At 40.3% G+C, this 23,969-nt stretch overlaps 1 protein-coding gene across 1 annotated transcript in view; it reads right to left on the reverse strand.

Moving 5' to 3' along the window:
• The window catches only part of DOCK3 (dedicator of cytokinesis 3), a gene marked incomplete at its 5' end in the record, with an annotated part of 199,231 nt that overhangs the window by 76,439 nt on the left and 98,823 nt on the right, over window positions 1-23,969 (reverse strand). Inside the window, 4 exons of the mRNA XM_084269630.1 lie at window positions 1,792-1,880; window positions 10,901-11,048; window positions 12,843-12,903; window positions 17,363-17,444. Coding sequence (XP_084125756.1) covers window positions 1,792-1,880; window positions 10,901-11,048; window positions 12,843-12,903; window positions 17,363-17,444 — 380 coding nt within the window. The remainder of the gene's footprint in view (window positions 1-1,791; window positions 1,881-10,900; window positions 11,049-12,842; window positions 12,904-17,362; window positions 17,445-23,969) is intronic.

Consider the following 23,969-nt stretch of genomic DNA (forward strand, 5'->3'; position numbering starts at 1 on the left):
GAAGACTGCTCAAGTTTTGTGAATACCAGGAATTGGGATGGAAAAAGTGCATAAAGCTTTGATTAAGGAAAAGGGAGGCCAACCAGCCAGCTGGGCAATCAGTGTGTATGTACTCCAAAGCTGCTAAAACATGGACTTGCAACTGTCTGGCTAAGTAGGCAGAAGGGTGCTGCAAAGCACTGCAGGGACAGAGGCTTTATAACCATGGAAAAAATATCCAACCCTTCAGATACCATGTCTGAGTTTACATCTGTGTGTGTGGCACTGGAGGCTTAGCAGAGCACAGGACACAAGTTCTTTAGAAACCAGCCTCAAATGTTTTTGCCACTTACAAAAAAAACCAACTTGTTCATTTGTTATTCTTTTTCACTATTAAAACCAAATAAATTAAAATTTAAAAATTCCAGCATAAAGGACTGGAGTAAATTCTAACTTGGACCATCAGGGTGGAAGTTCACCAGAAGAGCACCAGAGTTAATCTATTATCTATAAAAATCAGTCACTGGTAGCAATATAATTTTCCAGCATGGTATTGCATATATAACTTATGTGATATGCTTCCACATATTCCACCCCAAAAACCTTCTGCCTAGCTCCTTGCTCTCCCTGAGAAATCAGTACATCTGCTCTCCAGGCCACATCTTCTACTCAGCCTTCTATTATTTTTTTTTCTCCAGCAGACCCAAAGGACTAATCTTACACGAGAGCTGGGATGGTGGGGAGAGAAATAACCAGACAGGTTTTCTTCAGGGAAAAATCAAATTTGTGATTTGAGCATTTTCTTCCTGTAAGAGCAGGTTCTGGGAGGCTGAAATGGTGTTTGTTACTGATGCTTACATCATGTCAGGCTGCAACCCTGCCCCTCCCACCAGGACAATGCCTCTGCCAAGATTCAACACCCTACTCCAGAGATGCACTAGATCTTAATGAAATATTTGAAATAATTATTTTAAAAAGCCAAAGGCAAGTGTAAAAAGCTATTCCCATTTCTTTCTATTCTTTAAAAATGTTTTAGGCAGACACAGAGAGCCTCTGTGCTAATTAATTTATCAGTGTGAAAACACTGGTTCTCTGGACAGTCAGAATTTTCTGACCAGCCAAGAACGTTAGACTCATTTAACCTCTGGCTTTGCTTCTGTTGACAAGGGTGCACGGTGTCCTCAAGAGAGCAAGCCTTAAATACGTGGGATACCTGGAATTTTCAAGGAACAGAGGATGGAAAGGAAGACAGTTTTAATCAGGGAAATTCTGATGAATAAAAATTTAAATTGGTCATTTCCTGTGCAGCCAAGACTGGCCACAGTAACACTTAAACTAGTGTGATAAAAAAGCCCTGCTAAAGAGTTCTTGATGCTGTATACTCTGGCTGTCACAAGCACAGGCAGACTCAGCAAGTCTAACAGCTGACAGATGAAGACTCACAGTGGAAGTTAGTGCTACAGCACGCTGCTAGCTCTCTCCACTGCTGACCTCTCTCCAGATAACATAACACTACAGATAACAATTATGAAGGGAATTTCATGTGCTGAAATAATATTATTGTAAGCTGTATCTGAGAGAGAAAGAAAGATATCAGGCACTTGTGGTTTTTTAATTCCTGGTTAAATTGGAAGCTGCAATACAGATTTTCACCTGTAAGCTGAACATGAACCTTTGTATGATCACAAGTGGAGAAATTCAGCTATGCATAATCTCACATCTGACTGAATTTCTCTGCTATAAATAATTAGCCATTTCCTAAAGTAAATCTTCAGTTGTTATTACAACAAACATGTAAAAGTAAATATTTACCATAGTTTGAGCTGGGTGCTGTGTATTTGGTGCTGGACTTGCGAATAATATTTTCATGGATCTGGCACCATTCATTTTCGTTGTTACACCTAAAATGAAAAGAACACTAATTCAAGTTAAAAGCTTTCTGCTGAACCATCTCAGGACAGGAAAGTCAACTGTGCTGTGGAGAGAACATGAAAGGTTGTGACGTTTTGATGGATGAGAGGAATGCCACACAACTTGTTTTTAAAAGTGGAAGGAAACAAAGCATTCCCAAATAGCTGTCTCCTTCTTATGGACAGTTTGGAGTCTGTGGTGGCTTTTCTGTCATGAAGGCCATTGTTTTGCTCTTCATATTACAGCAGAACAAAGAGAGCTCTGGATGCCTTTAGTTGACTTCCATACACATAGAACACTAATTTTAAGCTGAAATTAACTGTTACCATGTATTACCTTTCTGTGCTTATTAAAAAGAAAAACGTTAAAATAGTGACATTTAAAAGACTACATAACCCCTGAATTTTTATTATCTCAGGCAGTTACAAGACTATTGCATACCTAAATATTTTAAAGAATGCTTTGAAACATCACCCAAACTGTAGGACAAAGATATAACACAAAGTATTGTTCTGTACGTGTACCACCTTCAGAAGGAGCAATTCACCATTGTTTATTCAGCTACATGTAATTTTAATAAGCATTCATAAATACCATTCTATTTCGTTTTAGGTTACATTACCATCTGTAGATCTTCACTAAATTTCTAGACCAGACTTCACAATCTAATTATCTGTCAACAGATTTCTTATATTTCCAACTCAATATCTTTTCACCAGGAAAACTTCAGTTGTTAATATCTGTTTCAATAATACACAACAACTTGGTCGCTGGTTTATAACCTCCCTCCAACAATACCCAGGCAGGATAGCTGGCTGCACTGCTCCTGATCAAACCTGCTGGATGTACATCTTACTGAGACCACCACTTAAAGGCAGCGCCTATGAATGGAAGTCTTGAAATGCTTCCTGTTGGGTTATGCAGTTTAAGGCTCATCTGGAATACAAAGGGGAAGGGGAACAATGGCAGGACCCATGTCTGCTGCAGGAGGATGTTCGGCACATTGTCCTGTGTGAAACCCAGCAAGATGAGTCAGCCAGAAAGGCTCCCTGGATCGCTTCAAACACTGAAACTCGCTACTGCCTTTGGTGATACAGGACTAATTATGGGATGGTGAAGAAGAGCATTTTGGGATTGTTCAAGACTTAATAGGGATTGTTGGGAAATAGAGGGATAAGGATATAAAAAAGCCCCCATTACTTGCTGTCAGCATGCTTGTCTGACCACGACCTGTGCCTCAAACCAGGGACTGCAGGGATTTGTAGTGTGTAAATGTATGCACGTTTTTCTCTAACAACTTCTTCCTGTGATAAATGAGAGGACTGTAGGCTGAGACCTTTGGTGCTGTACATGTTTGAGTGTGTGCTCCCTGTCGGCTGTGTGCATATGGACTGTGTGACCGTACACATGGGATACACACTCAGCCTTGTGCTAGACCTGGGGGCATGGAGCTGTGGTGGCCCCACCTCTGTCATGCTACTGGATACAGCAACTAACACCCCTCACCATCATTCCAATGCCCTCAGCAAATTCAGAGACTTTAGACTAATGATGTGACATTGTATGCACTTACATGAGACTTCTCTTCTGGGCTGGTATTTTTTTAATGTTTAACTTCCAATTCCCTCCTCCATTCTTAATCTTTCTCAGGATTGTTTCCTCAAATTGGAATATATTATGTTCAAAATACAACCTCAGGATAATTATAAAAACAACATGAAGATAGGAATACAACAAAGAATGTGCTATACTCTCTACCATGCATGATGCTAACCCATCACAAATAAAATTGTGTAGCTGTGTAGTGAAATCAAAACCAGTATCTCTTATTGCTCCAACCCAAGTCTTGTGTATAAATATTTTAAAGCGGAGCAACATTAAAAAAAATCCTCTGTAAATCACTGTCTCTGTCTATAGGCTCTATAGACATTCTCATTACTCTGATGGCAAGGTCCTGGAGAGAGAAATTAGGGTCACTGCAGCATTTGGAAATTACATTGTGACAGAGATAGCTGAGAGCACCAGAAGCAGATGTTTCGGTTTCCTTCCCAGCCACGGAGAAATACAGATTCCTTTTAATTATAACCCACAAAAAAATCATCATGTGAGAAAAGAGCCAGCAAAGCAGGAAGCAGAACAAGAGGACATCTTGACACTTGCTTCTTTCTGGACCTTGGGCACCTGAGTCAGAGGTACCATACTTTTTAGGGTCCAAAGCCAAAACTGCAAGAATTGTGGTGCCACTGAGAGAGTAACGAAGGAAACAAGCCCCATGTCTGAGTCTGTAGGCTACTATCCCATTATATGAGACACATTACTCAGGGGGGAAGGCAAAGAACTCAGATGTCCCTCTATTACACAGAAGATGAGCCATATACACTTCTCTCATGAGCTGTGTTTTTAATAGGATTGTGGTGGTGTCACCAGCACCTTTAGAGGGCTTCTGGGTCTGCCTATAGCCCTTGGAAGAGGGGCAGGGCATTAAGTTTCCTTGTTTCTAGACAATAACCATAACTCTTTCATAAAGTTTCGGTATTATGTTGCATATTCATTCATGATAAACCTCAGGTACTAAAGGGACCAAAACATGGGCATCAGGTATGTTTCCCAACTGTGAAAACATTTTTCTAACTCTCCATTTTGAGCAATAAAAGTTCCCCACATATGTATAAATAATAATCAAACAAAATTATTCTATCATATTTTCTATATCTGTTACTACTTCAGATCTTTCTTCATCCTGCATCATTCAACCTAAATCCCCACAAAAAGCAAGCCATGCTAAATGCTTAGTGAAATTCCCAAACCTTTTCACAAATCAAGGACACAAGTCCCCATCTGCTAGGGAAAATGTTCCCCAGTGATGGGACATACCCAGCAATGTTCCTCATGTTTCACATTACTGTTTAGACAACATATCAATATTGAAGTAGTATTTTATGTTTTCACTATCAGACATGATTTGGCAGTTGTTAATCTGGACCTAGAATGCTGTGCTCAGTTTTAGGCTCTCTAATAAAATTGGACAACTGGAGGGTCCTGTGGATGGGCAGGTGGCTGAAGCATATGCTGTAGGAGAGGCTGAGGGACCTGAGCTCTTTAGCCGGGGAAAGAGGAGGCAAGAGGGAACCATTAACAGCAAAGACTACAAGTAGTTATGAAGACAGAAGAACAGCCAGATTCTTCAGTGATGCATCCTGAGATGATGTGAAGCAACAGTCATAAACACAAACAAGAAAGGTGCAGTCTGGGTATCAGAAAAAGCTTTTCCATGGCCTCTGTCAAGCATTATTGGAACAAGTTGTCCAGAGAGTTTGTGCAGTCTCCACCTTTGGATATTGTCAAGACATGACTGGATAAAACAATAAGCAAGCTGGTCTGATCTCAGAGCTGGCCTTGCTCTGGCAGATGATCAATCTGAATTAACACTTATTTATCTTAACATCCAAGTTACATGTCATTATTTGCACTAGTACACAGAAAGCTGTAGAGCCAAAGCACTGAACTCACTAAGATTGTATCATATGAGGAAAAAGGTGCCATCATTGCTGGACAGCTTGTTACCACATCATGAAAGGACAGATTATAAGTGTTGTAAAGCACTTTACACTAGTGTAAGCACAGCTGAACATTACTAGTATAAGAATCTGACTGAAAACCAAAAATGGGACCATTACCACAAACAGTGCTGTGGATTTGAAAACTAAAAAAAAATGGAAAAGAAAAAACCCAGCATGCTGATCGAGTCTAAGTGACTTTTAATCACAGAATAATAGTTTGGGTTGGAAGGGATCTCAAAGTCCCCCCAGTACCACCCCTGCCACTGACAGGGACATCCCCAACCAGCCCAGGGTGTCCAAAGCCCTATCCAACCTGGCCTTGAACCCTGCCAGGGAACCAGGAGCAGCCACAGCTTCTCTGGGCACCCTGTGCCAGGGCCTCCCCAGCCTCCCAGGGAAGGATTTCTTCCCAATCTCTCATCTAAATCTGTCTTACTTCACTTTAGGATCACGGGGTAATGACTCCTTGTCCCGTCACTCCACATCCTTGCGAACAGTCCCTCTCCAGCTTTCTTGTAGGTCCCTTTAGATACTGGAGGGCTTTTAAATTAAGTTGTGCTTTACTTAAAGACTTATAAATTCAATTGTGATTTATTTAACTCAGAACTGAAAGATTTAAAGATTCCCCATGAAGTCAGCAATTTTTAACTCAGCAGCAACAGTGAATCTTATTTCTCCTGAAGTGAAATTGAATTAAACGATTAAATTAAACTTCTGTCCTAGTGACTCTTAAAAGGAAAAAAAAAAAAAAAACCCTAAACCACAAAACCTCCCAAACCCCTAAGTCTATAAGCCTTCAGCTCCTAGATGGACAGGAGTCTATAAATCACTCTGTAAAACTTAACATTTTTTGCCTTGTTGCCTTTCCCCCAAAGAGTACCTAACGGCACAATCAGGGTGAGCTATGAGGCAGCTACTGTAAAGACAGCAGGGATTTTTTTGTCTGCTGCATTATGTAACTGAAAAATAGCATGGCAAAATAAATTAAGGCTATCTAGAACAACTAGTAGCTGGTAATTCTCTACAGCTTCAGTATTACAGGGCTATGGACTGCCAAGAATAATGAGATAACCCCCACAGCCTGTTATGGCACACTCACTGACACCCCCCCAAAATGTTGATTATAATAAAAGCAAAAGGACCATAGACAACTTGGAATAAATCAAACATGAAATCAGACAGTGAAAAAAAGAAAAAATGGAGAAAAAAACCAGAGTTACTTCCTCCCAGTGTGCTGTCTAAAATGCTGATCAGGCTCCATTCCTCTTTCTTCAGTTATCTGGTGCAGTTAGATGGGGGTTATCCCACCCAAAAATCATAGCTCCACCTGTCTCAACGTCCCTCCTGTCACTGCAAGGGTTCAGGTATCGGACATCTCAGCTCATTAAGAACATATGAAGGTTACAAAACCAGGCTCCCTACACTGGCAATGAAGGACACTGCTTGGGCAGGGAACTTGAGCAGCCAGGTTCATGCACCCTGCCCCGTGGCTGCTGGATTAGGGGTGTTAAGAGTGTACATCCCTGTCTGCTTCTATTCCTCTGTTTATGGACCTGTTCATAAACTTGTTTAATCCCCTCTGGACCTGCTAACACTGCCTGTCTTCACAACATCCTGTGGCAATGAACCCCAGAAGATCATTACCTGCTTTATAAAGAAAGTTCTTTCTTCCATCTTTCTTAATGTCACCTCCTGCCAATTGCACTGGGCATCCCTAATTCTTCTAATGTTATAATCTGTGAACAAATTTACCCTCCACAAAACCCACAAGATTTTGTAAGTCTTGCTCATATCTCTTCCCACCACCACTTTTCTCCTCTTCAAACTGCAGCTCCCCATCTTCTCAATCTCTCTCATAAAGAAATGACTCTATGCTGTTAAACATTTCAGTTGCTCTACTCCATATCCTCTCTAACTACTATATCCATTTTGGGAGGAGAGATCAGGTATCCAGACAGTAACTCAAGGTATGTCAGCACTGATGTGACACTCCAGACCTTAAAAGCAATGGCAAATCAACAATATTTGCACTGCCCAAAACAATCTCTCTCAACCAAAACACAACAGAGCTGAGACATAATGAACAGTACAAAGACCTTTTAAATAATTGTGGTTTTCTGTGCTAAGTCAGAACTTTAACCAATATTCAACTTACTAATCAGGAGAAAAATTGTAATTATCTTCACACTGCCAACACATTACAAATAATCTTTTGAAATGCAAATAATATTCTCAAAGTCAAGACATAACCTATAGGACAAATACTGTACCATCCTCCATCCTCACAGCTGAGACCTCAGAAAATTTCTAACCTCTGATAACTTTTTAGTTGCTGTACCAGCCTCTGGAGTGCAAGTTAAAATAGATTTCAGCCTCCAATGACTTATGCCTGCAAATTAACCTGGAACAAACTTATCCCAAAATCAATGGGCTGTAAAGATAGCTTAAAGCTAGTTTTGTACCAACCACCAATGTAAGCTGCACTTTACATTTCCTGAACACAAAGAGCCATATTCTCCCAAGTCTGAAATGCTGCCCTGAAAACACTTGCCTGTAGTGCATTTTATTGTGTTAATGTTTTACTTGTCTAAATACCAAATATATTACAAAATATATTTCTAGCTTAAATAAGGATTTTCTCTTGAGCCATCCATCACCTTTTCAGGTTGGCTGGCTCTACAGTGAATTTGCCATTTGGAATGTTTGCCATACTACATCAGACCCTGATGTCAAACAGATGGGTGCAGACATGCAATGTACGCTCTTCTCCAGCTGGGCAAACAGCAAGGACTGAGTATCAAAAGGGAAAGGCATTCAGGCAATACACCACTTTAAGAGGAAGGAATTTTAAGAGCAAGTGCAGGAGAAGGAGAAAAATAAAGGATTGGGAGAAAATAGGACAACTCCTCCTCTCCACATCCACTGAAAAAGATAATATGAATGAGTTTTCAGGGGAACAGGAAGGTTAACACAAAGAGCAATGTGCTATGAGCAAAAAACTCCATTAAAGAGAAAAATTAATAAAAAAGCCCCAACAACTGAGAATTAATTTCCATCTGACTTTTAAAATATTTTACATGTATATTATTAAAAATAATTATAAAAGTAAACCTTCATGCCTTTACATAATGAGCTTATAACTGGAGCTGTGCTACTATATCCTCTTAGTAAGATTATAACATGACTGCAGGATTAACAGAAAAATCTAGATTGGGGGAAAGAAGTATTTTTCAGACATAAATCTTCCATGATAATAAGGCAAGCTGAGAATGACTGGTGAAGTAAATTGATTCTTTTTTTTTTTTCCCTAAGCATTCTCTCTTGTGGATCCAACAGAAGTCTCCACTGAAACCCCATGTGTTTGTTTCAGCCTTTGTTAGGTTCTCAATCTCTCAGTTGTTTTCCAGCTTCTCCCTGTGAAAAGGCTTTCCTGGCTGTGTGCTGCCTGCCTCATTTGTGGTGGCTGTAGGCTTTAGCCAGGCAGCTACAAAAAGAAAGCCTTTTACTGCTCCTTTAAAAAACACAAACACACCTCCGTCCTTATTTCATCTTTATAGTGTTTTTGGGTCGGCCTGAGGCATTTTAGCGATAATCAAAATGAGAGCAGCAGGTAGGAAAAGCAGTTCAGGTTGTTTAAGCATTCATGTACAATTCTAAACTTACAAAGGACAAGAACCTGTCATTTCAATTTTGCTCTACAAAGCAAGAAAAGGTAGGTTAGCTAAAAGAATGTGCAAAGAGAAGGTGCAAGCAACTAAACCTATGAAAACATTCTGTTGTGGAAGACCAACAGCTATTAAAACTGCAAAAGGGATAAACTGCTGCTCTTTGGATATATTCATTTTCCCTTCTGAAAAATTTTACTGGAGGTTTAGAGAGAACACTTCAAACTGCAGTATCATAAAATAATGATGTACAAGACTTATAACAACTCAAGCAAATGACAATAGTGATAAACAAATGACAAGCATCTGATTAAAGAGTTGAAATCTGTTATGGACCCTATTTCTCTGTAACGGCCATGCACTGATGTTCAGAACAAAGGGCCCAGAAAAGCAGAGATGGTGAACACCAGTGGGTATAAACCTACTGAAACATTTGCTGGTTATAGAGCTGGTACTTTGGGTGGTTTGAATGGAATCCACATTAAGAAAACATTCCAGGCTAGGAGGTTGCAAAGGGAAGCTCTCTATCCTGGGATTTGTTTCCCCCTAATACTGGGACTTTGGATTGCTCTAACTGGCTGCATGACTGTATTTGTCACTGACAATTGGAGAAATCCAGTATTTTACAGGGCTTTTTCTCTCCCATCTTTCAGTAAGTAAGAAGCTAAAGATGCACTGACAGGACACCAAACTAGAAACCCGTTATTCGGAACGCTCCGTTCCTGCAAAGGCTGGAAATGTTGCAGTTCCAATACATTCACACAGATCTACACTATTAACATGAACTGTACAACCAAAAACACTGCCTTGAGATAAGCTGAAACAGAACGGTGACAAATGCCAAGTTTATCCACATTCTTTTGACACAGAGAAGAAAGAACATTTTATTCCCTATAACTTGGTATTTTTGCTACAGTTTTCATAACTGTTGGCAAAAGAAGAATGGAAGAACTGATGCCCAGAGACTCTTCTTTCTAATCTTGTAGTGAACAGTGAAAGCCATTTTTTCGTTTATAGTTTCCCCTGAATGTCAGATTTTCTGCTGCTGAATGCACTTCTCAAGAATAACAAAGTTCTCTAACCCCCTCAAATTATCTTATTACTCAGAATAGTGGCCACAGACTGCAAAGTAACGTCAGCTGTATTTCAGCCCATCTGCAAGGCAGATCTTGCCAGTATTTATTCTCACTGACAGGGGATTTAAATATTCCCTGCAGTCTCCAGACAGTTTGTCTTTATTACAACTGTTAGACCACATTTCATAATAAGAATTCATTAGTTCAAAGTTCAAAATCACAAATAAGAGAAGACTGATTCTCGCTCAAAAACTGTCGACTAGTTTTTTGGCCCCACACTGTTGACTTGAGTTGTTTTCTGCTTTTCTTCTTGCTCATCACAACAGATAAGAAATGGGAGATGGGGCATGAGTAGCATTCCCTGCATTAGATGAAACACAGCATATTTCTTTTTTTGAGCTTAGCAGATGTAAAATAAATCCCATCAATAAAAATGCTGCTTTGCATGCCACATAGGTTTGGGCAATAGTAAATAATTTCTGAAGCATTTTGCATATCTGAAACATCTGATAATATTCATTAGCTTCAATGAGCTTCTGGAATAATAAAGGAGCAAAAGCAGCACCAACACCTCCGGTGTACCATGTGAGGAAGATAAAGCAGCAAATGTAGTTTATGACACCTTGATATTTGATTCCTCTTTAGTATCTCACCACTCAACACATACAAAGCATTTTCCATAATTCCTTTCCTTCCAGGAGTTACTCACGTATAAACTTTGAGAACAAAATCCTTCTCTTCTTTTATTTCAGAGATGGACTGAAGTACATCCATGATGCTCAATACTGCACAGCCATAGGGGCGGCGATAGTGTAAATGAGGGGGCCCTTTTTTTGAATCATTTAGCAACATGCGACCTAGAATTAAACAGAATTTAAAATATTAGAGATTCCCAGGGACCCATTATGCCCATTCTGTTCAACTACAGCTTGCAGTCTTCTCTATACTTGTCACTCTTTTTCCTTCTTCCATGTTTTCAAATCTAGAGGTCCATTTAAACCTTCCCAACCCACTGGGCTCCTCTGATTAAGACACAACACCTCATTCAGGTAACAGAACACCCAAGGGCAAAGTGACCAGGGTCATGTCTGGCCATCTTTGATTTGTGGCCCCATGACACATATTAGCATCCAGATGAGTTCACTGCTCATCTTCTCTTGAATGATCCAAGAATACGGCTTGTACTCACCTGTCCGCATCCACACAGAGATTCACTGTGGTTCTTCCATTATAATACAGTACTCTCACAAGTTTTCACTTTATACAATTGCTTTGAGGAAATGCATTACATATTGAGTCATTTATCATATCTGTCTTGGAGCAAAAAAGGAGAATTCTGAGATGTGAAGCTGCTCAGTGATTAACTTCCCATTGCTAAAGCGGCTTTTTAATAGAGTAAAAAGTGCTCCAACTGTAAAAATCACTATGATAATCATAAAATCATAGAATCATAGGGGTTGAAAGGGACCTGGAGAGCTCATGGGGTCCAATCCCCTGCCAAAGCAGCTCCCCAGCTCATATTGCACAGGGCGGCGTCCAGACGGGGCTGGAATCTCTCCAGAGATGGAGACTCCACACCCCCTGGGCAGCCTGTCCCAGGGCTCCCTCACCCTCACTGGGGAAAAGTTCTTCCCCATGCTGCTGTGGAACTTCTTGTGCTCCAACCTGCAGCCATTGCCCCTTGTCCTGTCCCCACAGACACTGAAAAGGGGCTGCCCATTCCCCCTGCATCCCACACTTCAGATATTGATAAACATTCATAAGGTCCCCCCTTAGTCTTCTTCTCTCCAGGCTGAACAGCCCCAGCTCACTCAGCCTTTCCTCACAGGGGAGATGCTCCAGGCCCTTCATCATCTCCGTAGCCTCCTCTGGACTCTCTCCAGGAGATCCCTGTCTTTTTTATCCCAGGGAGCCCAGAACTGGACACAACACTCCAGGTGGGGCCTGACCAGGGCAGAGCAGAGGGGGAGGATCCCCTCCTTTGACCTGCTGGCCACACTCCTCCTGATGCACCCCAGGATCCCACTGGCTCAAAGCCAACTTGCAACATTAGACTTAATAATTTGTCCAGCACTTCTTTCATCAAGGTTAAAAATCTGAGCTTGAACTACAGCATATCTTTCTACAAGCTTTATCACCTCAAATGATTCAGAGGAATTCTAACTTTCAGACACAATGAAGTTGCATCTCCCCAAACCCAGGTAGGGGTTCTTGGAAGCACTGCAGAGTCCCACAGTGGAAAACAGATCTTTACATGCATTGTCTAACAGCCTTGGATTGAATGGCCAGGTATGCTGCTGTCCTGCCCTGTCAACTAGCTGTACATCATCAGTAAAAAAAACCTCATTTGAACTTTCGGCACATTAAACAAAGAGCCTTTTTAGTTCCTCTCTGCTCCCCGAAATGTGATGTTTAAACATGCATTTTGTTTTAGGCTGAAAAAAGCCACAGGCCACTGTTAAACAGTCATAGGAAACCTTTTAACACTTAGCTACACACAGCTGAATACGAATCTCAGCAGACAGACATGCTCTATAACTGAGTCTTCTAACTGGTTAAATCACTATAATGTCAGTTAAGCAAAACACATTGAAAAATACTGCAAAAACATTTTTAATTGCTTGTGTGTCACGTAATAAATCATATCATACCTATTCGAATTACATGGGCAACTATGTACAAATCTCTCTTCATGTCCTTGCTGCTGAGATCCTAAAAATTGGGGTGGAAAAAAAGACATTAGAAAAGGAATACATCCCAATTCCAAAGCAAAGCTCCCACAAACAATAATAAAGACTACCTATCACTCTCCATTCACTCAGCTCCTGTATCTTTAAATTAGAGGAAGTGTTATTATTTCCAATTTACAGTGAGAAAAATAAAGCACTGAAGGATTATATTTGTTCAGAATGTTCCTCAGAGTGTGGGAGAGTGAGTGAAGTAAGTGCACATGTAAGAGGAACATCCAAAAAAAGAGGTTTTAAGCTTGGTTCCAGTTGCTCACTTCACACCTCCCCTTGCACTGAAGCAATGGGCATCACCTCCCATTCTAAAACAATTTGAGTGGTTGCTTTGTACAATATGTTTCCAGCATTAGGCTTTTAAAAACAGCTCTAGGGCTTTCCATATGACTTTACAAACAGCTCGAGATGATAGCTATGTGTTCATGTGTCTCCACTTTCTTTTTCCATTTCAATCGAATACAGGTATCTATCCCAGGGGTACAGTCCTCCCCTAAGATGTACAGGTGTGTGGGAGAACACCACTGCTGGATTTGTTAGCACACAAACATAGCCTGGCCTTCTACTACTACTTTTTTTTAAAATTCAATGCAAAAATCAACTAGAAAAAATCTCACATTTGGATAAAATCCTGTATTTTTCTTTTCAGAATAAACACATGCAGTGTGGCGGTATTATAACCACTGTAAAAGGAAATAATGCAGGTTTGATATAAAGGAGGGAGGAAATTTTAAACTGCTGACAACTACGATGTGCCACTCCTAGTGTGAACCAATTTAGTGAATTAAAAATTGTGTTTTGCTGGAAGCTAAAACATGAACTTCAATTCACACAGCAAATTTCTTTCCCATGTGACCTGAGAAACCAAACTCCACCACAGAGATGATGATGGCAATGCACATAAACACTGGCCTTCCGATTACAGTGACAGATAGCACAATAAAATCCGGGCACGGTGACTGAGAATTAGGCATAAAAAGAATTCCTTCCAAGGAGAAGTTTCAGCCCCTCTCAAATACCATTATATCATTAAATTACAGCAGGCAAGTAATAAAGTCGTGGTTGTATCTTCTTAGTCTACACAAAAGGAGCGCTGCATTTCCCTGGGCAGCATATGCAGGGCTGCAAAGCTCTGTTCAGTGTGCTTGCTAGAGCTAGCAGTTCCTGTCTGTCTGAAGCCAAAGAATTAAGCTACATAAATCTTCCTCAGTGTTTTCTCTTCGAGTCCTATTTTGCTGCTGCATGAATAAGGGAACATACTTTCTAGGCTTTCTTCATCACCTAACATCCCGGCGTAGCATATGGCAGGCTTTATCTTGCATGTCTTGGAGAAATTAAAGTTCCACGCTAAGAAGGAATTGGACATAATTTTAATCCCAGTGGTGCCTGACAACACGTTTTAAAAAGCAGAAAAACCTTGGAGGTAGTGCTTTTTACTCTAGAGAGTAATAGATTTTAAAAATTATCTGTGATTTGATGTGGGGGAATTTATTATACTATGAGATTACCAGTTCTAATTAACAGCAATTTAGAGAACCATTTTTTTCAAGGGCAGCTGTCAAAATATCAGAAGATGGTAGGGCATGCACATATTTGATGGGTTCACACTTTAGTTGCTTTTTAATTTCACAAAAAAATATACTGTGTCACAGTCAAAAGACAAAAACTGTCGGCCCAGATGGCCTTGTATTTCATTTTGTACAGCAGAGGCTTTTTATAGGGGGAGAAATTACTATGACACGGACCAAACAATCAAACACCCCAACCCCTGTGAGGAGATTTTTAACTAATTTCTTTGCAGAGATTCCACGCACGTGACTTCGGACCCAGCAGAGGACAAACAACACTTATTATTTGCTTCTGTGCAATAAAAATAACTCAGCTTCCAGAACAGTGTTCTTAGCACAGGGGGTTATTTCCCACATCCTTCTCAGCCAGTTGATAAACAAAGTAACTTCGGAAGAAGAGCCTGGCTTTTCAGAACACAATCATGTGGAAGTTCCTCACCCCCAAAAAAGAGTTACTCTGGAATGACCATTAGTTCTTTTTAGTGCTGGGTTTCTATAAAGGTCTAATTGTATGTTAAACCCCCAAGACACCCAGAACTGTGGAATCCAAGGATACCTGACTGTCAGTAATTAGTTTAAACCTCACTGGCCACAGAGATGAAGGTATTTCATAAAATTAACAAGCTTACACTGTGCAGTGAGGCTTTAGTTCAGACACAGGGATGTTTCTGAAGTGTGTATAGGCTGAGGCTTGCTTGAGTGAGCTTTAATCTTCAGAGGAAGCAGCTTCTCACCTTTGGTGTGATATGACAGCAGATTCAAAACCAAAACCTAAGTGATTTTGATATGTTGCACAAGGAGACAGCTGAACCCCTAGCAGCAACAGAGATAGCAGGGAAAGGCAGGGATACCTTGAGTTATCTGTGATGTGGGGCTGCTTGCCTCTGGGGGAAAAGAGAGTTATAGAAAGATACTGTGGGGGGAGGGGGCAGCAAGAACTAACCAGATTTAACAGCAAGGCCAACAAACTTGGGACAGACTGAAAATCATAGAATACCTTATTGTGGATTTTTTTTTCATAATTAAGACATTATGGTAAGATAGAACCATTACAGATAAACAGTCATTCAAAAGGCTATTATCTGTTGCTCCTTTGCTACATACTTGAGAAAGTTCTTTGAACACGTTGATGGAAAATATTGCATCAGATATCTGCTTTTTTTTTTTGCACAGATTTTCTGCAATGACCATAATTGCTGTTATGTAGAGTAAGCATTCCAGAGGGTGTGAAAACCAACAAATCTAAGCATCTCTGAAAGCTGGCACTGAGGCAGCTTTGGTATTTGGTACAGTTAAGTAGAAAGATAGCTTGGGAAGGAGAGGTACAATGTAGGGGCACGTCTGTAACACCCAGAGCTGGCCCCACTTGTAATGTGCAGCAGGTCTCTTCTGGAGCTATGTTGTGCCTCTGGCCATAGCATGTAATTTTCTGTTTGCAGCTTTGAAACCACACAAAGACACTGTTACCTCTTCTGACATTTAATGAGCTGGTAGCACTTCACTGAAGGTACCAAAACCAGACCTGCTGCTGCTGTCAGCATCAATGTCAGTGCTATTTTTGGATTGATCTGCATCTCATATCCAGATGGAGGCAGAACTGAGCATTCTTACATTTGCCTAGACATGCCCTGTTCCTTAAGAGGAGAAATCCTGCCATCTTCTCAAAGGAGAAAAGGGAACGGTGCTGGGATCCCTGCCTATTTTAGGGTCCAGACCTGCTTGTCCTTGGAGGGTTTCACTGCCAGAACTAAAGCTCATACCAAAGCTGTCTGCCATCTTATTTTCTTCACTAGAGATATAAATACTTCTGTCAAAAAAGCTCTAGCATGTGCACTAGCTATAGGTGAGTCACGATGGAAGGTGTTTATCACACTTGGGATCTGAAATTCCTTACGGTTACTCTGTGATGAGCTGTTAAGTTTCAGTGTCTCTAGATTTCCATATTCTTCCTGAGAAGAGTTGACAGATAACATCATGGTTTGACACATGATTCTGAGGCAATTTTTAAAAGAAGTTCAGACCAGTGCAGAATGGATAGTAAAGTCTGAAAACTACTTTTTTTTGGCATAACCAAAAAGCTGAAACAAGAGGGCAGTTAGGTGAGACTGAGTCTGGAGAACTAAAAGGAAGTCAATCTCAGCCAGCTGCTTCACTCCCAACTGAGGTATCATCCGGTGGGAGCCACAGACGGGTATTACCCTGTCTTTCTGGCACAGATGGTTAAAGACTGACTGCTGGTACAGTTGGTCAGGACAGGGTAGCTACTCACACAGACCTGCTGTAGAAACTCAGCAGGTCAGCGTTCCCTTTATTGCAACCACAGCTCTGCAGCTCAGCTCGGCTGCTGCTTCTGCAGCACAGCCTCCTCCTCCTGTTCCCTCACACACACTGCGCTGCTGCGGCACCAACCTGGGGCTGCTACACAGACTCAAGTGGGGCATGACAAAAATCTGTTTAGAGAATTTGTTGTGTTTCTGTGTGCACTTTGCTGCATTTCCAGCTTTGATTCAGGAAAAAAAAGTGTCCTGCTTTACATTCAGGCCAATGAAGCTTTTTCCTGTGCCCTGCTTGGCTAAGTACACAGAACGAGCCATCAAAATATTCAGAATTCCAAACTGCAAGCAGAAACAAATGCACTTAAAAGGAAATATGTCAGAATATTTTACTTAGCCATAAAAATAATTTAGAAATACTTCCATTTTCTTATGCTAATGTTTAGCTATAACCACAACAAAACTTAGAAACAGCTTCTGGTTTACTGAATATATTGAAAAGGAAGCATGTGGGGGTTCCCCCCCCTCAGGGTGATTGCATCTACCATCACACTACTGTAAGGGAAGAAGATATAGAAGAGACACGTACTGTGAAAAGCGCACACATTCGATCTATCTTCTCCGGATTCCTGGGGCCTCCATTCTTGTTTAGCCGCACCATAAACCTCTCACTAAAAAGCAAACAAGATTAAAAAAGTAAGTAAGAGTTTCACATACACACTTCAACATCAAAATACAGGTAGACACATGGTTTGGGTTTTTTTGGGTTTTGGTTTGGTTTGGGTATTTTTGTTTTTAAACGCAAAGTATTAAAATTTAATTCCTCAAGCATGTGCAACAGTACTCACTGATCTGAGTGAGTCAGAATCATTGAATCATAGAATGGCCTGGGTTGGAAGGGACCCCAAGGATCACAGAGTTCCAACCCCCTGCCACAGGCAGGGCAACCAACCCTGTTCCAGCCCCTCACCACTCTCTCTGTAAAAAACTTACCCCCAATATCTAATTTAAACCTTCCTTCCTTTAGCATTAATCCATCCCCCTTGTTCTGCCATTGTCTACCCTTTTAACAAGCTGGTTCCCCTCCTGTTTCTCTGCTCCCTTCAGGGACTGGAAGGCTGCAATGAGGTCCCCCCACAGCCTTCTCTTCTCCAGGCTGAACCAGCCCAGCTCCCCCAGCCTCTCTCCATAGGGTAGCTGCTCCAGCCCTCTGAGCATCTCTGTGGCTCCTCTGAACCCTCTCCAACAGTTCTACATGTTTCTTGTACTGGGGTCCCAGCTCTGGACACAGGACTCCAGCTGGGGCCTCACAAGGGCAGAGTGAAATTACATGGAAGAATATAGACAACGTTCCATAGCAAGGACTCTGCACTTGAAAACATCATGCTGATGCATATTCATGATGCAGTAATATTAAATAATGTGACTATATGAAACACAGGGTTTGAACACATTACAAGTACTTCAGGCAAAGGCCAAGGCACACTTGCTGAGGCATACACTGCCTTTGGTAAAATGGAATTAATTAAAATCCACTCAAAACTACACGTAACAAGAATGCCAATTAAGCAATCTCCTTCAACAGATGCTATTTATAGACACAATATACTAATTCAAACACATTAAGATTCAATTGATGGATCTGATTATCAATCAAATTAAACAGTCCTTTTATGAGCCAAATCAGCGTGTATTGCCAGCCTGCAAAATACACAATCCTTACTACGGATGGTAAGCCATGGACATTGATATTATTTCTTAAGGCAGTCAGAGAATTTAAGTACCCAAATAGATTATATGAGCAGGAGTAATTTATTTACTAGATGTGCAACAACACGCTATGTATTGACTAGAATTTTCATCCTACAGCTTCACAGATATAAAGCAAGAAAACATAATTAAATCTCCTAGCTACCTTTCCATTATATCACAGACCTTTTCAATTTTATCCTGTATGATTGTACCCAGTCCAGTAACCTTTATTTGACTAAAACACATTTTCCAGCTTATTATCCACTCTCGGTGGCCTGAAATAATAGGAAAACATAGAGTACACAGCATTTCCTCTGGTAGCCTGCTCCCCCAGACATCACCCCGACTGTTAAAAAGCATGGGTTAACACCAGCTTGGAAACATCTGACTCCAGTGCTTAGCCACTGCTTTTTGTCACACTTTCTTCTGTGTGTTAAAGACCTCCTTTAGAACAGCTGATTTCTTACAGGGTAGTGATAGCAGTCACTAATTATCTCATGCAATCAAATGTCTCTCCAAACAAGTAAGCAATGTAGCACTGTTAGGAGATGCAAGAAGTGCTGGAATTGTTTTACAGAACTTTCCCATAGTGCAATTTTTCAACACTTTTCCCAAACAGCTCTAAAAATGTAAGTTTGTAACGGTCTAGTACTGGTACCACCCACACCATAAACACAAATACACCCCTATGTGTACTTCACACATATGAAATCGAGTCCCTACTAACCCTGTAATTTATCAAATATCACATATTAGCCTTTTGACTACAGCATTACACTGTGAGTTCATCTGAAGCAACCTGCCCGTTATAAATACTGATATATTTTCAGAATTGTTGCTTTTGTTGGAATAGTCCCTAATTCTGTCAGCATACCTTGTTATACACCTTTGGATGTTCATTTGCTTACGGTTTTCTTGCTGAGTAATCCAGATCATGCTTTCTGGCTGTTTCACTCTCCCTATTACTACTGACCTAACCTCCAGGTATCCCACAACCCCATTCAGCATTCATTTTAATTAATTTGCAGCAGGTGCTTATAACCTCAGAGACACAGGCTAACATGCCCCAAAGAAACCCACAAGAAACAGATGTTTGATGATTCTTTACCCACAACTGCTTTCAGAGGTATCGATTACTCAGTTAAGAATGTTTTAACAAATGCTTTAATGATATGCTATAATATAATCTTTCAGTAAGAATCTTATGATGCATTGAGTTCAGTCCAGTACAGTAGTACAACTTCAGTACACTGCAGGAATGGTTACATTGCAATGTTGTCTTCCCGTTTACCCCTCTACCTAGTACACAAATCACAAAAAAACCCAAGTAGAATTTTAAAAATAAGACCTATTTTCAATAAAAACACATTAATTGCTTTCTTAACCTTTATCACTAACTTAGTCTTCTGCCCATTATTTTACCAGTACCTGATTAAGACTGGAAAAAAAAAGTAGCCAGCAATTCAAGCAGGATGGTGAAAGCATTGCTGCTCCCAGCTGTTCACCTCACCCTCTGCTGCAGCAAAGCACAGGGCCCTCCAGCAGGACCTGTTTCTGCAGGAGCACATGCAGGCCCCCCAGCTCTACCTAAGCCACTGCACTGCAGAACTCCAAACAGAAACACAACTGAAATAGGTGCCAGCTTAGCAGCAGTTACAGTGGCTGGCGTTCAGCCCTCCCTACTCAATGTGTTTCAGAAGGGGAGCAGGCCGCACAGGTTGCAGGGATGCCCACCAGTAAGCTCAGGCTAATAAAGGGAATAAAGCCTAAATGACTAACTTGTAACTATCAATTTCCAAACAGGAATCACACTTTGGATCATTAAAAATATGTGGTGATTTAAAGAGAGACCAACTCATAGTCACGTTCTTCCCAAGCCATGGCAATGAACATCAGTATTTCCAATGCCTTCAAAAACACCATTTAAGGAGATTTGATTTTAATCCTTGAATCAGTTTAATTGTACAGTCTTTCATTGAGAAAGATTAGGAAGAAACAGACATTTAGTTTCTGTTACAAGTGTAATTTGTAAAACATATCACCTTCCACAAACCAAAATTCCTTAAAGAAAACAAAAAACTGTCATGACCTACAGAGTTACCAAAGTTATGTTCATAAAGTAACCATCATTCCTCTTTAAAACTGAGCTTGAGACCATGATAATTAAATGATTGCAGTTTATTTGTTACATGTAAATTTGTCAACACCCTCTACAGTACAATGAAAGATAATTACTGTACCCTCTGCGTATTAACCGTGTCCTGTTTTTAAGGATAAGAGCATACAATAGATCCATAGTACACAAACCAGATCTCTGGTAAACCACCCTTTCACTTCAGCTGCTGGGAGAGCAATTTGGCTCCCAAATGGGTACAACAGATGAACACAAAGCTAACAAATGCAGCCTAGGATCAGGAGGAAACAACACAATGAGCAGAAGATTCCGAGCAATATATATCCCATCTGCAGGTGAAGGTGTCCTTCCAATATCAAAGCATATCAGAGCTCACTCATATTTGATTGCAAATCTCTAGAACTTATTATACCCTACACAATAAACTCCTGGAATACCTTCACTTTCATGGCCGTGGTCAGATCAAGGCTGGCTCTATTAATTCAGAGACTGACCGATGTTCTGAAGGGAAACCAAACCACTAGTAGAGCACCAAGCTCTTCTGCAAGGTGAGGAGTTATTTGCAGGAAGAGAAAAGAGAAATTTGAAAATGCACTGCTGACTAAGAGTATTTTCAAATTCTGAGATAAAAATACACAAGGCCTATACCACTATCAAATATTATAGGAGCAGAAGATGCTGGTCTACAGGGAAACTGAGTCGAGATCAAAGATAGAAAATCATAACAATGGGCCACTATATGAAAGGTCCATATTACCCTACTATCCTCTCTTCAACAATGTCCAGTACTGGGTAATTAGAGAAACAACAGAAAAGAAAGTATACAGTTGTATTCTGCCGATAGGTACTATCAGCTTGCACCAAGGTGAAGCTCAAAACCAGTAGCAATATCTTGGAGTTTAATATTCTTGGATAGAACAAACCCAGAAAAGTATTTGGGCTGTCATGCTTAAAAAATTCTCTCTAGCCATGTAAAGAATAACTATTAGAGATGGGACTTTACAGTAATTTATTATGTATATATGTATCATACCAATGCATATACATAGATAGGATTGTCCAGCATAAGAACTTAAGAATAAAAACTCATTAAACTGAAGTTTAAGAAATGTTGTAATGGCTTTTACCTCAAATAATCTTGATAATGTTACATATTATATTTTAAATCTCCAGTAAGTTCTGAAGATCTTCTTTGAAAACTTACTTCAGCACTAAGGAGCATTTCATTTTCCTACCTGAAATTGAATACAACACCGTATGCCACAGAATCCTGTCCCTCTGGCATTGGCAGGGAAGGGACTGTCAGGTCTTTGAGCCAAGATAGTCTATTTATACCTGATTCATTACAACAAGTTGTATTGCTTAGTCTGCTTCCAAAACATCCAAAGAGAGAGGTTCTGGAGGCTCATTTGATAGCAAGGTTTTACACCATTAACAAATGAAAATATTTTAAAATTTGCAATTCATCCTCTTCATCACAGCCACAAAGAGAATCTGGTTCCTGTTCCCATATTCCAGTGCTTTTTCAAGAAACAAAGCAGACCACCATCTTTTCACCTGCCTAGTCAACAACTGTTTCCTTATTCCAACACTACTTCAGGAACAAACTTTAAATTCCTTCCTTTGAATTACAGTCCTTCCTTGAGTCTGTGTCACTATATGATTAAGGGGACTTTGAGGTAACAGAGCAATTGAGAACTGTGAAACATGGGACATCCACCAATAGGACAAGGAGAACAAAAAGACAGCAGTGCTAACAGGCCATCTTAGAAGACTAAGGCACCTCAAGTTCTGCCACCTTTCCTTTCTTCCACATTTCTCCTAAACATACAGTTTTGATTCTCAGCCCACAGCTTCTCTCATCTTTGGTATTACTGCTCAAGAAGAACTTACAGAAACTAGTCTAAATATTCCACTAAGGTCTCACTAGTGCTCATAATGTTGATATATCCTGGCTCCTCATGGAAATGGTCACAGCACCCAGCTTGACTGAGTTCAGGCTCAATCGATGCACTCAGTCCCACGCTCTGACTTGGATGGCCCTGTGTGGAGCCACGAGTTGGACTTCATGATCCTTATGGGTCCCTTCCAACTCAGGAGATTCTAGGAGTGTATGAATAGGACTTGAATCTGACCCATCAACTAGCTAGATACTCCTATTTTATAGCTGCAAATTTATTTCTATGTCAAAGGAAACCAGCTGTCCTCAACTATCATTATAGCTCCTTCTTTAGACAGACACACACACATTTAGGGACAAGAAACTTAAGAGGAATTCAGGCAATTTCTTATTTTCTGGAGCTACTTCTTTTGAAGGAGTTCAGTATTCACTGTGTCTGTTCCTCAAGCTTATCTTGCACAAAGACAAGAGCACACACAAAATCTAAACAATGTTAGAGTCCAGTTTGTTAAGACCAAAACATGAAATCCGAGTAAACTCCACATGGAAGTAATGCCCTGTGTTTGCATTAAGCATTATTTTTATTGTCACTGATTATGCAATAAATGCTTAAAGAAACCACAAACACAGTACTCTGTTAAAAAACCAAACTCACAAATCCATCATAAGGAAAATGAAAAAACTCAGAAGTTACAATTGCCAAATGAGTGGTGGAAATTAAGTATGGGGAGGCACTGAGTATTTGATGCAATCTGACTGCTTGCTCAAACCACAAACATGAAAAATAAATAAAACAGCTATTCTGAAACTATTAAAAAAATATCACCAAAACCAGTTCTCTTGCATAAAATCAGGTATAAGAAATGTAAGAAATGCACCAAAACAGAGAAAAGAATTAATAGTTTTACCTTCTTGAGCTCCAAACTAAGACGTGCCACACCAGCAGCGGTATTTTAAACAAAAGCTTGTTTATTTCTCTTGCTCCTACATGCTATAAGCAACCTTCAATTACTCTCTACTGCAAGATCTCCTCCTGTGCTAACTCATCATAGTGAAACTACCTCTTGTGTAGCAATAAGTCAGCTTTTACCATCACTCGCATGATTAGCAATTGCTAAAGCTACTCAAATATAAGAAACATTGCTCTGATAAGCAAAGTCAAATGGCTTCTTGTACTTGAAAGGAAGAAAGAATGAAAGCAGGATAGTGTCTCACTTCTTGGCTTCCTTTAAAGAGTCTGAAAAGCAGGACCATACTGAACTGGCATCTGTTTCTGCAAAAAGGAAGGAAGCAGTCAGTGCTTTGGGACATTACATTTTCAGCACGAAGGAAGGGGCAAGCAGGGACAAAATTTGCTGTTGAATGAGCAGGAGGGGCATTATGCCTTTGGGAAGAGGTTTTGTTGTGGAG

This window comes from Gallinula chloropus, assembly GCF_964237585.1.
Source record: "Gallinula chloropus genome assembly, chromosome: 12".
NCBI lineage: Eukaryota > Metazoa > Chordata > Aves > Gruiformes > Rallidae > Gallinula > Gallinula chloropus.